This window comes from Saimiri boliviensis, chromosome 4 (assembly GCF_048565385.1).
Source record: "Saimiri boliviensis isolate mSaiBol1 chromosome 4, mSaiBol1.pri, whole genome shotgun sequence".
Taxonomy (NCBI): domain Eukaryota; kingdom Metazoa; phylum Chordata; class Mammalia; order Primates; family Cebidae; genus Saimiri; species Saimiri boliviensis.
The window spans coordinates 7040039-7056143 of record NC_133452.1 but is presented as its reverse complement, the minus strand read 5'-3'; the positions used below and the strand labels follow the sequence as shown (position 1 = coordinate 7056143).

At 36.4% G+C, this 16105-nt stretch overlaps 1 protein-coding gene across 7 annotated transcripts in view; it reads left to right on the top strand.

The window, feature by feature from the left end:
• The window catches only part of QKI (QKI, KH domain containing RNA binding), a 169427-nt gene that overhangs the window by 112292 nt on the left and 41030 nt on the right, over window positions 1-16105 (top strand). For all 7 annotated transcript variants that reach the window (XR_005578496.2, XM_039465548.2, XM_039465555.2 and 4 more), the window contains exon 4: window positions 11820-11963. Coding sequence is in view for 6 of the 7 variants with exons in the window: in XM_039465548.2 (XP_039321482.1) it covers window positions 11820-11963 (144 nt within the window). In the remaining variant the exon portion in view is untranslated. The remainder of the gene's footprint in view (window positions 1-11819; window positions 11964-16105) is intronic.

Sequence of the window (16105 nt, the reverse complement as noted above, 5' to 3'; positions counted from 1 at the left end):
TGATTGCACTGACTTTATTTTTGTATCTCATGCTGTGCTCTAGTAAATACTGAATAGTTGCGGAGTACTTATTAAAAAGCCTATGCTAAGGGATATGGAGATGAGTCTGATTCCATACTCATTGCAACTTTTTAGGAATCATACATAACAGACTGATTATGTCAAAAGAAAAAGCAAGAATTCAGAAAACATCCTGTCGGGGAGGACCTGGAAGGGAAGGGGTAAATTTTATTGAGAGATGATTATTGAAACTGAGATTTTTAATGCTTTAGAAAGGAAAATGAGTATAGGTAGAAATGTTAGTCTTTTATTTACATGTTTTTTTCTCGGTGTATTATCAGTAAGTAAATACTGCAATTGGATATTTTAAAACATCACATTCTAAAACAATTGCTCATTTTTCTATGCCTTTACTTATCTTGTGTCTTCTAGATGATGGCGAGAATAAGACCTAGTGTACAAAATCTCACATATGAATTAGTGAAAGGCTTCTTCTTATGCTGTGAGGAAATACTTTGTGCTTCCATGGGCAATAACTAATTTTATATGGGTTCTTGTTAGCAGTAGGAACTCAGCCCAGAGTTTCTATTACGAGAGGATTTCTCATCAGTCCATATTGCTATCATCACTATTTTTGTTAAACATTAGCCAGCTTTCATATTGTTGGGAAATAACATTTTAAATCACTTGATTACTTTCGTCTTTTTATGGGAAACTTTTTGTACATATTTAATTCACTCTTCTCAGCTTTAACTATGTTTCATCAAGATCGTTTTCGACTTTTCAACTGATCTTGTTCAGAATTGTTTCTTCATGCTAGAAGCAGCTCATATCTAGAGAAATCTCACTCATTTTGGTCATCATGGGGCCAGAACAGTATTATTTGGCTAGTACTGGGGTTACATAAATTCAGTTTAGACATAAAGTAATTAATAGTTAAATTTGTGGAATTAATGTATGAAAATGGGAAGGAAGATGTACCTGGCAGACTTTAAGTATTGTGTCCGTAGAAGCTAGATGTTATAGTCCTGCTGTTTTTAACTTTCAAATTTTTGTCATAAAACAATAAAAGTTACTTGAATTTCGCAACTTGTTCCATTGTGCTTAATTTAATAAGTATTTGTTGAATGCCTGGTGCCTATAAAGGCTTAGATGATGATTTCAATGGACTGAATATAAAATTATCCTAATCTTCATATTTACTAAAAAATAATTTGCTTTGAAAATGTAATTTTTGTTAGACTCGTTCAGGTTTTAAGAAGTCTTTTGAGGTCTGCTTTTATAACTGAGTCAGTGAGGAATTAAATTATATGAAATCTGTTTTATGTCCAGTTTCTCAACAAACATTTCTTAAACTAACTTAAGATTATATGTACAACTGGAGATGGTAATACATCTAAGCTTTGATATTTACATTAAAACTTGTATATTCTCAATAAGCATGTTATTGGAACCTTGGTTTGCATCAGTATGTAACACTTTGCAGTTCTATATGGAGGGATTTTGGCGAATGAACTTTCACATTAAGAGCACAGTAGGAGCAGAAGTCTTGTGCTCATTTGCTTGACTACAGATGCGTAATTGAAAGAGTCTGTTGGCAGGGGTGGGACAATCAGTATGCTCTAATGCTTCATATTATAGAATCCCTTTGTTGTTCAAACAGATACTGTAATTAGAACATACTTTTAAACTTCATAGGGCAGTGACTCATCAAGCTTCTTCAAAAATCCAAACAAAGGTGGTTTCTCAAATGTTGAGATTTTTTTTTTTTACCTCGTATTTTTACATTGCTGTATACAGTGGCTTCAAAAATGAAATGGAAGTTACTGAAAAGTAGTAAAATTTAGTTACAATGGTGTGAATTAGTCCTAACTTAGTAAAAATGTTGGAAATAGTGCATTGTATATTAATATCTAATTTTAGTTTTAAGAACCTCACCTATTGGAAACTTGAAAAACTGGAGAAATTTTATGTAAGTGAAACAGCTACAGATTTATCCTTTTTGTGTATATGTATCATTGTAATTTGATAGGTGAGTCTCTCATTTAGAGAGAAAGCATTTTTGTAGGTGCAAGATATCTGTTATATGAGATGTTTTTCTCCCAGTTCTTGATATTATTCTGGATGTGACTTTAGAAATTAATTTATGGAGAAAGAATACTTGGCTTGAAGTTAGGAGATAGGACAAATACGGAAAGACAAAACCAAATCTATAAATAATGTCATCCATCCCTTTATCTGCCTCCAAAGTCCCCACCAGCTCTAAAATTCTGTGAGGACAAGATGTTCTACACAAAAATATTTAAAAGTAAAAAGGTAAAGTTAAAAATTCTAGAGATTCCACAATTCTGTGTTCTGTTTCTGGGTTTTCAGTAATTTATGATGCTGTTTTAAGACAGTGTCTCGTGTAGGTGATGTGTTGTGCTAGGAATTAGTTGGGTGCATGCTCTGAAGTTGTTCTGGCTAGGTATGGCAGCTTGATGGTACAACACTTAACTGTCTGACTTGACTAAATCATGTTACGTGTTGGTAAGATCAATAGTCCCATGTTCATGTACCTTACGAGAATTGAATGGGGTGACATATTTATATTGCTTAGCATCTTCCTTGGCAAGCAGAAGTGTTAGATCATCATTTTCATTTTTAAGTTTATTTATCATCACTAAGGCTAATTTATCTCACCATAGTATACTTGTCAAGAATATAGACCGTAATAAAGAATCATTAATAATTGAGACTGTTTGCACTGCCTTCAAGTGTGAATGGATTTTAAAGTTGCCTAGTATGGTACTAAATTTTAATTTGCTGTATAAAATAAAGCTATTTTCCATTTCTTTGGAACCTCTTGTTATTGAACCCTACCTTAAAAGAGTGAAGGTCAGTGGTTTTGGGCTCTGAACATATTTATACCTATATTGATTATTCGTAATTTGCCTTTGATGTCGCTTTGCTGTTACATTGAGAGAGAACTTTAGTCTTGCAGTTTAAAAAATACTTTGTTGATATTTAAAAAAAAAAAAAAAAAACCAGCTCCTGGATTTATTGGTGTTTTTTTTTTTTATGTCTCCATCTCCTTCATTTCTGCTCTGATCTTAGTTATTCCTTTTTTTTTTTTTTTTTTTTTTTTTTTTTTTGAGATGGAGTTTCACTCGTTACCCTGGCTGGAGTGCAATGGCGCAATCTCAGCTCACCGCAACCTCCGCCTCCTGGGTTCAGGCAATTCTCCTGCCTCAGCCTCCCGAGTAGCTGGGATTACAGGCACGCGCCACCATGTCCAGCTAATTTTTTATATTTTTAGTAGAGACGGGGTTTCACCATGTTGACCAGGTTGGTCTCGATCTCTCGACCTTGTGATCCACCCGCCTTGGACTTCCAAAGTGCTGGGATTACAGGCTTGAGCCACCGTGCCCGGCCTGATCTTAGTTATTTCTTATCTTCTTCTAGGTTTTGAGTTTTTTGGATCTTGCTCCTCTAGCTCTTTCAATTTCAACGATTGGGTGTTGATTTTAGATCTTTCCTTGCTTCTCATGTGGGCAGTTATTGCTATATATTTTTCTCTAGACACTGCTTGAAATGTGTCCCAGAGATTCTGGTACGTTGTGTCTTCGTTCTCATTAATTTTGAAGAACATCTTTATCTCTGCCTTCATTTCATTGTTTATCCAGTCAACATTCAAGAGCCAGTTGTTCAGTTTCCATGAAGTTGTGCAGTTCTGAGTTAGTTTCTGAGTTCTGAATTCTAACTTGACTGCACTGTAGACTGAGAGACTGTTATGATTTCCGTTCTTTTGCATTTGCTGAGGAATGATTTACTTCCAACTATGTGGTCAGTTTTAGAGTAGGTGTGGTGTGGTGCTGAGAAGAATATATATTCTGTGGATTCAGGGTGGAGAGTTCTATAAATGTCTATTAGCTTTGCTTGGTCCAGGTCTGAGTTCAAGTCCTGGATATCCTTGTTAATTTTCTGTCTCGTTGATCTGTCTAATATTGACAGTGAAGTGTTAAAGTCTCCCACTATTATTGTGTGGGAGTCTAAGTCTCTTCGTAGGTCATTAAGAACTTGCTTTATGTATCTGGGTGCTCCTGTACTGGGTGCATATATATTTAGGATCGTTAGCTCTTCTTGTTGCATTGATCCTTTTACCATTATGTAATGTCCTTTGTCTCTTTTGATCTTTGTTGGTTTAAAGTCTATTTTATCAGAGACTAGGATTGCAAATCCTGCTTTTTTTTTTTTTGGCTCTGCATTTACTTGGTAAATCTTCCTTCATTCGCCAGTCTGTGTCTTTTGATTGGGGCATTTAGCCCATTTACATTTAAGGTTAATATTGTTATGTGTGAATTTGATCCTGCCATTTTGATGCTAGCTGGCTGTTTTGCCCATTAGTTGATGCAGTTTCTTCATTGTGTCGATGCTCTCCAGAATGGGAAAAAATTTTTGCAATCTGCACATCTGACAAAGGGCTAATACCCAGAATCTACAAAGAACTAAAACAGATTTACAGGAAAACAAAAAACAAAGAAACTCATTCAAAAATGCGCAAAGTGAACAGACAGTTTTCAAAAGAAGACATATGTGAGGCCAACAAACATGAAAAAATGCTCATTATCACTGGTCATTAGAGAAATGCAAATCAAAACTACATTGAGATACCATCTCACACCAGTTAGAACGGTGATCATTAAAAAATCTGGAGACAATAGATGCTTGAGAGGATGTGGAGAAACAGAAACACTTTTACACTGTTGGTGGGAGTATAAATTAGTTAAACCATTGTTAAAGATAGTGTGGTGATTTCTCAAGGACCCAGAAATAGAAATTCCATTTGACCCAGCAATCCCATTACTGGGTATATATCCAAAGGATTATAAATTGTTCTATTATAAGGACACATGCACACGAATGTTCATTACAGCACTGTTTACAATAGTAAAAACTTGGAACCAACCCAAATGCCCATTGATGATAGATTGGATAGGGAAAATTTGGCACAAATACACCATGGAATACTATGCAGCCATCAAAAACGATGAGTTTGTGTCCTTTGTAGGGACATGGATGAACCTGGAAACCATCATTCTCAGCAAACTGACATAAAAACAGAAAATCAAACACCACATGTTCTCAGTCATAGAAGGGTGTTGAACAATGAGAACACATGGACACAGGGAGGGGAGCACTACACACTGGGGCCTGTCAGAGGGAACTAGGGGAGGGACAGTGAGGGTGGGGTATTGGGGAGGTATGACATGGGAGAAATGCCAGATATAGGTGATGGGGAAGAAGGTAGCAAACCACATTGCCATGTATGTACCTATGCAACAATCCTACATGTTCTTCACGTGTACCCCAAAACCTAAAATGCAATAAAGTAAAATAGTTTGACCCATCTTGTCTACTGTTCTTCTCGGACATCAAAACAAGGTAGCATTGAGATTTTAGAGTAAAAGAAAAGCAGTCTTTGATGGGATGTGAAAACCAGACCTCATAACTGTTATTGTAGAAAGTCTGGGAGAATTGAAGAGAGAGGGAGTAAAGTTTGTCGTATACACCTGGTAACTAAGGAGAAAGAAAGAAGCAGGCCCCGGAAACCAGGATATATGAGCAAGGGCAAATATATGAAGGATCATCTAAACAGACACAATAATCATTTTTCATTAGTATAGCAGAGTACTATGGGAAAGCTGCAGCATATTCATGCACAGTTTGATATTTGATTTTAATGATGCTCTTCAATCTTAAAAGTTCAATTATTCAATTCAGTAAATACTTGTTTAGAGCCAGATGTATATAAAATCAATGTGTACATACTGTCAAGAGTATGAAAATTAATGAGATGATTCTGATACTGAACTTGGAGCAAACTTTCTAATAGCTACCAAAAAAATGAACAGATAACTAAGTACTGTATGACAGAAAAGGAAGAAATAAAAGTAAATATTAAAGAAAGGTAAAGGAGGCATTCTGGACATAAATGATAATAACTTCCATTAAAGTTACGGGTATCAAAATCCTTGTTTGGTGAATGGCCAGTATACACCATGGAGTAAATCTGAGCCTATGATGGGAAGTGAATAAACATAACACTTCACATTTGTGTGGATAGACATGAATGGGTGTGTGTGCAGCATCCAGTCTCTATTAAAGCACAAGTAAGCTATGACTGTGTTTCAGAGATTTCCTATAAAGCCTCATGTTCTGAAAATCTACGCTTATGCAGAACATTCATTCAGGATGAGTAATAGCTGAGACAAAATTGTGGACAGATTTAGAGCAAGGAGGCATGAACCCCAATTTGGACATATGGAGTTCAGACTGCTTTAGAGACTGAAGTACACATTTCCAGTTGACAGTTGAATTTGGAGATCTAGAAATTGGGGGACAGTACTGCGCTGGAAATTGTAAATTTGGGAATATGTTGATGCAAAACTGTGTTCTTCTATATTGCTGAAGATTTAATGATGGCATGTATTATGAAACGATACTGCGTTTGGTAACTGTAAAACAGACAGTATGGTAATAGCAGTCATGAGCTATTTTTTTCCACATTAATATCTCAGCGATTAACCCCTGAAAGATTATTTGAAATATAATTATAAAAAGAAATGCCTAATAGACCACACTTTCTGATAGATACACCATTTTTGGTGCATATCCATGTTGTCATTCTCTCCTCTCTGCTTATTTCAACCTTTTCTTTGTCCTGATTTATTTATTAAAGTAAGAAAATGAAGTTTGTGAATGGATTCTTCTTTTTTTGTATGTGTGACGGAGTCTTGCTTTGTTGCCCAGGCTAGAGTGCAGTGGTGCGATCTCAGCTCACTTCAACCTCCACCTCCCGGGTTCAAGCAATTCTCTTGCTTCAGCCTCCCAAGTAGCTGGGACTAAGGCACCCACCACCACACCTGGTTAAGTTTGTTTTGTATTTTTGGTAGAGACAGGGTTTCACCGTATTGGCCAGGCTAGTCTTGAGCTCCTGACCTTGTGATCTGCCCACCTTGACCTCCCAAAGTGCTGGGATAACAGGCATGAGCCAATATGGATATTTTGAGTTTAGAAACTATACTTAATTTATGACTAAAAGAAGACCTTTTGGGGTGTATTTTATTGATTTCTCTGTAAGACCTTTCATTCCCAGATTACCTTTATAATCTGCTTAAAAAGCAGAATGAGATCACAGGGTAAAATACTGTTTGTATTAAATAATTACAACTGAAGGCATTTAACTCTTTTTGAGCTGAAATGGACTACAGTAGGATAAACATGGCTTTTGGGTAGCATAACCTTAAAGCCTTTTTGTGTGCGACATTTGATATGCAAATATAGATGAAAGATTTTTCTGAGGCCTGATGTGGAAAACGGGTGGTTTGGTCTGTCTCTATCCACTGCCCCCGCAAACACTAAAAGAGGTGCTTTTAGTGTTTACTCTCAAATTGCTGCATTGGATTGTTTGATTGCTACCTTGTTTTGAATTGTCCACTTCATTTATTCCTTGTGGTGACAGCTCAGCGGGTCCTTTCCAACTGGAAGCTCAGATCCCTCAGTTTTGTGTAAAAGGTGTAAAATTGATGATTTTTCTTCTTCTGCTATTTCCTTATATTGGTGATTGGACATCTGTCATTTCAGTTTCTGAATTTCTTAGAAGTCCTCTAGTATTTATACAGTATGTACCATTTTTTATCTCTGTCTTCTACTTTGTGAGTTCCTCAGTTTTTCTTCCAATCTTCTATCAAGTTTTTCATCTTTGCTCTCATAGTTTTAGTTTCAGGAGTTTCTATTTGTATTCAGAATTTTTAAATATAGCATTATTTTCTTGTTTCAGCATTGCAGTATCTTAACTCTCTGAAGGGTCAGTCGTTCAAGTCTCCTGCCCCCAAGATGTGAGCCTGGGTTCCCTCTCTTTGCTTGTGGAGTAGGGGAGATGGCTGGACAGCCCAGCTGTCAGTTTGGAAGTTATCCTGTCAGCTCTTCTGGTACAGTTTCAGAAAGTGTTTTACTTCCTTTTGGAATCAATTTCTGGTTTATTGCTGGGAATTAGGGAGTGCTTAATAGCTAGTCATTTGTGGACAGGGGATATGGGGATTGAAATGCTTTTCAGTGAGAGTTCATCTAGTCCAGCAATCTCAGCCCCACCCTCACCTCCATTTCCACTGTTGCCTATTTCCTTAGTATTTTTTTTGTCAGGGGCGGGGATTTGCAAGGAACTCAGTTTCTCTCTCAACTAGAGTCTACTAAATTTTAAGTTAACCATCTGCTTTCTAGATTCTTAATTTTTAAATGGTTTCCTTTCCCATTTTCTTATTTCTTATGAGTTTGTATATTTTATTAATTTATAGTTCACACAGGATTTTGCAATGTTTCCCAGACTGGCCTTGAACTCCTTGGGCTCAAGCAATCCTCCCGCCTCAGCCTCCCAAAATGCTGGGATTACAGGCATGTGCCACTGTGCCTGGCCAAGTTTGTACATTTTCAACTCTACAGTGTTGTAGAAGAATTTTTGGTGGGAGTCTAAGTACATGGTTTCATTAATTCTCCATCTTTGAAAGTTTTTGCTCTTTAAATCATTTTTAGAAGTGTAAGCCAAAATACTGATTTTGAAGCAAACAGGGTAGGTATAGCTTTCTCTCATTTTTATATTTTAAAGCAAGCGTCCCCAAACTTTTTACACAGGGGGCCAGTTCACTGTCCCTCAGACCGTTGGAGGGCTGCCACATACTGTGCTCCTCTCACTGACCACCAATGAAAGAGGTGCCCCTTCCTGAAGTGCGGCGGGAGGCTGGATAAATGGCCTCAGCGGACCGCAGTTTGGGGACACCTATTTTAAAGTATCATTTAAGTTGTTGAACTAATAAAAGTATGCATTGGCCAATACACCTTAAAAATGTATTCCTTCTTTAAAGCAAAATGGCAAATTATACTGCAGCTTTGTTTCTGTCATGTACTTTATTATTTCCTTTTTAAAATTCTCTGGCTTTTCTTCATGTATAAGCTTTCTGTGGCAAGTCACAATTTTAGTCTTTATTCCTAAGCTTTTCTCAAAAATGTTGTATTATAAATGTTCCACAGTTTTCATTATATTAGTATCTGTATGCATTAGTGTTACACACACACACACACACAGCTTTAAATGTCTTTGTCTATTTATAATAACATCTCTGTCACTTCTTGATAGGTTTGGGTTGATTGATTTTTGAGGGGGTGGTCTCATGTGTCGCATTTTTCTTTTTTGCATGCACATTAATTTCTAATTGGATGCCACACTTTTACCTTTTTGGATGGATATTTTTATATTCCTGTAAATATCTTTGGGGTTTGTCCTTGGACACACAGTTAAGTTAGTTGAAAATAATTTGAGGCATTTGGTCTTTCTTTTAAAATGTATTTAATTTGTGCTGGAACAGTGCTCAGACTAGGTTTAGTTATTTCCTACCACTGAGGCAAGACCTTTCTGCGTACCTTACAGAAACAGACTGTGCTTATATTTTATTTGTAAATAACTGTTATTTATTAATGGCATTTGTGTTTCCACTGGGAAACATTCAAGGCTTTCAATCTGGTTCTTTTCAGGAGCCGGGCACTTTGACCTGGAATCGTTTTGGGTGGTTTCTTCCCTGGCCTCTGGAATTTCCTCTCAAGTATGCAGTGATCAGTGTTCAGCTGAATAGTTGAGTGGCAGCTCTTGCAGGACTCTTGTGAGCGCTGGCTGCCTCAGTTTCCCTGGATTCTTGCTTAGTGTCTTCATGTCAGGGAGTTGTCTGGAAACCCTCAAGCCTGTGAGTGGGGACAGTCATAGGCTCACCTCGGGTTTTCCCATCTCTTTGTGTCGTTTGTCTTTAGTTGTCTGATACCCAGTGGCTTGAAACTTGTTTATATGTTTTGCCTGTTTTTTGGTTGTTTCAGCAGGAGGGTAAATCTGGTTCCTGTTACTGTATTTTGCCTGGTAGCAGAAGTCCCTCATACATATGCGTTTAGGCAAATATAAGTGCATTTTCAGGCCCACCAAATAAAACCAGACCAGTAGCTTTTTTTGTAGGTCCGTTTCCCCCCCCACCCCCAAAAAAAGATAAATAAAAATACTAATTTTGGTGGGAAAATATTTTTAGCGTTCTTTAACATAGCAGTTGAAATCTGGATAACAATTTTTCTTGCCACAGTAGAGATATTAATACACATTTTATTCCTTGCCATACAGATAACCCTGAGGTTCCCATTTTCTTGATTCATTGACTCCTTAGTTTCCCATTTAGTTTGCAGGGTGTATCCTAGTCAAAAAGAAATATTTCATAGTTCTCTTTATTAAATATCTACAAACAACTTAATTCCTATTTATATTAAAAACCGTGAATTGAAATAGACTGTGCTTATATTTTATTTGTAAATAACTGTTATTTATTAACAGCATTTGTGTTTCCTTGGGTGCTGTTCAAATTCTTAAAAGTTTTCAATCAGATTGTATACTGCCACCCTCTTGTATTGTTCCACATTGATTTTTGTATGGACTTGATTTTTATTACAACAGTCACTAAAAATGTTGCTGTGTAAAGATATGACATCAAAAAGAATGTAATGTGATCTTATGTTGAAACAGTCAAGATATTCTGAGCTAGTGGTTCACGTAGTGTTGGACAGATGGTACCCCTGTAAGATACTGTGTTGACTCAGAGCTCACTCTTTGAAAGACATAGATGGCCCAGGATAGGATTGTGTCTTGATTTTTTTTTTCTGTATCCCTTTACAATGTGTGGATGCATTTTTATCCTAAAGATATATTAACTAAAAATAAAGCAGAAGCATTTACTCTTAAAATTTATTTTTACTTTTATTGGTTAAGTTCAAACATGTTAATTGTTGCAGAAAGCTGTTTTATTATGCCTGCTTTATTTTTTTTTATAGGAATCTAACAATTAGGTAAATAGTGACTTTTAAAATAAAGATCCAACAACAGCAGATAATTATTGTCTGTGATACCTTGCTGTGAGCCAGGTGCATTTATATATACTATTTAGTACTACTTATATTCTTATTTTATTTAAAAACACTTATAATTTTACTGTTCTCTAAAACATTAAACAAGAACAATTTTGAAGTTATGATCAACCCTACTTGTTAACCTCCCTGTAGCTTGACAAGGTTTTCAACATGGCGATATTCCTCACTAGAAGACATTAAGGAAACGACATATAGATAGTCTCTATGAAAATATAGTATTTATGCCTTGATATAATTAAAGAGTAGCCTTGCAGTTAAAGTATAGTCCGTTGAGAATATAGTTAAAACTATTTTCATAATTACTCAACACATGAAATACTTAAAACAAGTAGCAGTCATCTTATGCAACAACACCTATATGCAAAATACCTTTTCTAATGTTGAGTACAACCAATGTTACTATAAAAGCAGTTGTAATGAAGTAGAAAGATTACTGAATTAAAGAATGAAATCCTTCTGTTTACTCGTAAGTGTAGAAATAATGACATGTTTCTCAAAGTGTTTTTCTTGGTGATATAAGGACAGTATCATGTATATGTTTCTTACTGTATAGGAGCACTCTAGGGACTGATCTTTAGCATCTGATTCCGTGCTTAGTAGACAGTAGGTGCTCAGCAAATACTCATTTAATTAACTGTTATTTGACCAGTAGTCTCAAACATTCAATCAAGCATTGAAGACCCAGAAGAATAATTCAAAGATTTGTAATGCCATCATAGCAAAATAATGCAAACATAGCTGAAATTATTGACAACAGGTTAGTATTATGAAAGATGTACTTTCTCTTTAAAGAGAAAAATGTGTAATCGTGTACTCTGTAAATTTTTTAGGAGGAGCAAAATAGAGGCAAGCCCAACTGGGAGCATCTAAATGAAGATTTGCATGTACTAATCACTGTGGAAGATGCTCAGAACAGAGCAGAAATCAAATTGAAGAGAGCAGTTGAAGAAGTGAAGAAATTGTTGGTACCTGCAGTAAGTAATAATTTCTAGACCTTAGTTTTGGGCCTTGTCTTTTTTTGTCAGTTTATTTTAAATTATTGCAATGTGTATAAAGAATAGGTTATCACTTGTTAGAATTTCATTTAAGCATAAAATTTAAAAAAATTTATAACTTGTAAATGTAGTTTCATAGACATAGACATTGCTCAACTACTTGGAAAACCTGTTTATTTTTGGGAAGGATGTGTTATGGAGGGAGGAGCAAATTCAATGATCTGCAAATTTGCTCTTCAGTAATAGAAGCTAGTCTGTTTTCTCATTTACTACCATAAAATATACCAAAAAGACTATTATAAAAAAGTTAAAATGCATCAAGCATTACACATGAAAACGCTTAGATAACATACATGGTGCCTTTCACACAGTCAGGAGAAGTATAAACAGATGTCAGGATTCAGCATTAAATCTTAACTGCTGCAGTAATTTCATAGCTGCCTCCTGTTACTATTATGGTGAGCTCAGGTGTTGCAAGTATTCACTTACATCCCAAGTGAGCATTTTGTGTATTTGGTAAATTGCATTATTGCAGTAAAAGGTGATCTCTCACCGTTCTCGAGTATTTTAAACCTTGAGTAGTACCAGGGAACCCATGGGAATTCTGCTAATGATGCTGGAAGTGCTTCCAAGAAGCAAAGATAAGTTATGACATTACAAGAAAAAGTTGAATTGCTTCACATGTAGATTGAGGTTCTCTGGTTGTGGTTGCCACCATTTCCAGATAAATGAATTCATTGGCGGGGGGCGGGAGAAGTAGAGGAAGTTGGTGAAGACACCTCTATAGCTGCGCCACCGGTTACAAAAACCTTGTGCTTTTTGTGAAATACCTTTTTATCACCTGCTGCAGTTGCAGCTTTTATGTGGGTACAGGATTGCTATGAGAAAGGCATAGCTATTGATTCTAATATGATTTGAGTAAAAGCAAAGTCATTAGAAGACAACTTAAAGCAAGAGGAAAGTGAAGGATCTAAAGCTGGAGAAGTTAATGCCCACAAAGGATGATTTGATAGTTTAAGAAAAAGATTTGGCTTAAAAAAAAAAAAAGTCAAGATAAGAGAAACCGCTTCTCCTAACCAAGAGACAGATGAGTTCTCAGATGCCATTAAGAAAATTATTGAGGAGAAAGTTTATCTGTGTGAACAGGTCTTTAATGCGGATAAAGCCACCCTGTTCTGGGGAGGGAATGCCATAAAGGACATTTTTAAGTAAGGAAAAGAAGTGAGCAGCATTTAAGGCAGCAATAGGCTAACTCTACTGTTTTGTGTAAACGTAAGTCAGGTTTATGATTAGGACTGCCCGTATCTATAAAACTGCTAACCCTGAGTCTTGAAAAGATAAACACCAGCTTCCAGTCTTTCAGTTGTATAGCAAGATGGCCTGGACAATTAGAACCGTTATCCTAGTTTAATTCAATCCATGCTTTGTCCCTGAAGTCAGGAAGTGCTGTATTAGTAAGGGGCTGCCTTTTAACGTTTGTTTGTTTTTTGGGGAGTTTTTTGTTTTGTTTTGTTTTTTTGACAATTCTCCTGGCCACTCAGAACCTCGTGAGTTCAACACTGAAGGCGTCAGAGTGGTGTACTTGCCGCTAAACATAACTCTAATTCAGCATCCATTTCAAGGGGGAATAGGGACCTTTGAGGCTCATTACACATCGTACTCTATGGAAAGGATTGCTAGGGAAGAGAACCCAGATAGAACATCATGAAAGTCTGGAAGGTTTACACCATTGAAGATGCCATTATTATTATAGAAAAAGCCATGAAAGACATCAAGCTCAAAACAATAAATTCCTAGAAAAATGTGTCCAGTGTTGCTCATGACTTCACTGGATTTGGTGCAGAGCCAATCAAGGAAGTCCTGAAAGAGATGCAGATATGGCAGAAAGGTGGTAGGTGAAGTGTTTTAAGATGTGGATCTTGGAGAAGTCTCAAGAGTTAATAGATACCACACCAGAGGAATTAACAGAAGAGGATTTGGTGGCGATAAATCCTCCTGAACCAATGCTAGACAATCAGGAGAACATAGAGGAAACAGCACCAGAAAACAGATGGACATTAGGCAGTCTGGCAGAATGATTTTGGTTATACAAGACTGCTTTGGATTCTTCCATGGCATGGATGATACGGGTGTTGAAACTAAAGCACACAGTGGAAAAAAAGGATTGATATTGTATAGAAATGTTTTTAGATATATAAAAAAAGATAAAAGTTATCTTTTATTTCTGTAAACTTAGGTCATTTTCTTAATTTTTCTTAATTTTCTTAATTTTTTTATTTTGTAGACAGAGGATCTCCCTCTGTTGCCCAGGCTGGTCTCAAACTCCTGAGCTCAAGTGATCCTCCTGCCTTTGCCTCCCAAAGTGCTTGAATTACAGGTGTGAGCAACTGCACCCTGCTTTGATAACATTTTCTTTTTTGTAGCATACTTTATTGCAAGAATACAATATATAATACACAAAATATGTGTTGATCAACTGCGAGTAGGACTTCCATTCAACAGTAGGCTATTAGTAGTTACATTTTGGAAGAGTTGAAAGTTACACAAGGATTTTTTTTACTGCACGCAGTCTGTGTTCCTAACAACCTAACCCTCCCTTGTTGTTTGAGGATCAACTGGATATTGTTGTTAGTATCTTTTAAATTTTCTATTTAGTCACCTGTAATCTCCTGTCTTGCTTACCATTTTTATTTCTAGTATTTAGCATTGTGCCCAGCACATAGCAATAACATAATAAATTGAAAAGTAAATGAATCTTGTCATAAGGTAAAATCAGTTCCTTCATCTTCACCATAGAAATGCATAAAATAACTGAATTTTCCTGAAGCACCAGGTGATTTGGGTTTTTACTTAAATAGATGTGGGAGACAGAATAATACATCATACTTTTGAGAACCCACGTCCTGGTTTTTGAATCCCAGCTTTCTGACTTTTAACTGTCTTCAGCTTCTCATCTGTAAGATTGGAACATGGCCAGGCATGGTGGCTCACGCCTTTAATCCCAACACTTTGGTTGGCTGTGATGGGAGGTTCGCTTGAGGTCAGGAGTTCAAGACCAGCCTGGGCAACATAACAAGAACCCATTATACAAAAAGATTGAAAAATTAGCTGGGCTTGGTGGCACATGCCTGTGGTCCCAGCTACTTGGGAGGCTAACATGGAAGGATTGCTTGAGCCCAAGAAGTTGAGCTATGATAGCACCACTGCACTGCAGCCTGGGTGACAGAGCAAGACCCTGTCCCTTGGGGTGGGGGGGCATATTGGAGCATTATTAAACCCCTATAGTTATTGTGAAGATTAAATGAGATGATACATGGAGAATACTTAGAATAATATCTAGCATATACTTGCTCTATAAAAATGTTTGTTGTTTCTGTATGATGTTGTCTAAGTGATACAGTTTTGCAACTGTATTCTTTACAAATGCTGATGAGAAAATGAATGCATTAATTCAAGTTGGAGAAAATGTACAGAAATAGTAGTTCCTTGCCAATTCATTTTTACTGTTTTTGCAGAAGTTGCTTTGACTTCTATAAAAATCCAATATAAGGCTCATTAGTTTATCATTGCCTAAATATTTTCAAAGACAAGTATTTTCTTTATCTCAAAATTTACCTTTAATAGTGATGTTCATAATTTTGTGTTGTTGACAGTTTGAGTAGCAGATGTTCACTTACCTTGTGGATTAATGGAAATCATACGTCTTTCGGTTTGGAATTCTCAGTTACACTTTTCTTGTTCCTTCAGTATTCTGTTAGACTTTCTAACTTGCTAACTGTGGTCCCAAAAAAACCATCAAAAATCATCCCCATTGCCTTTACCTACTTCAACCCATGCCTATATCAGAACCCCACAACTGGTATTCCTTCTTCTGAGGCCTCTCAAACCCATCTTTGGTTTGCAGTCTATTTTTACCTTTCCCTGCTTAAAGAGTTTTTAGTGGTTCCCTCTTACTCTGAAAAAAGAATACAAAGCTCAGCATGGCCTGCAAGTTTCTTCATAATTTGCTGTAGCTTACCTTTGAGGTTTCATCTTTTACTTTTTGCTGTCCCTAAAGCACACACTCATATGTATTCATCTTCCTCACCCTAACACAGATTGAGTTGTTGTGTATATATTTG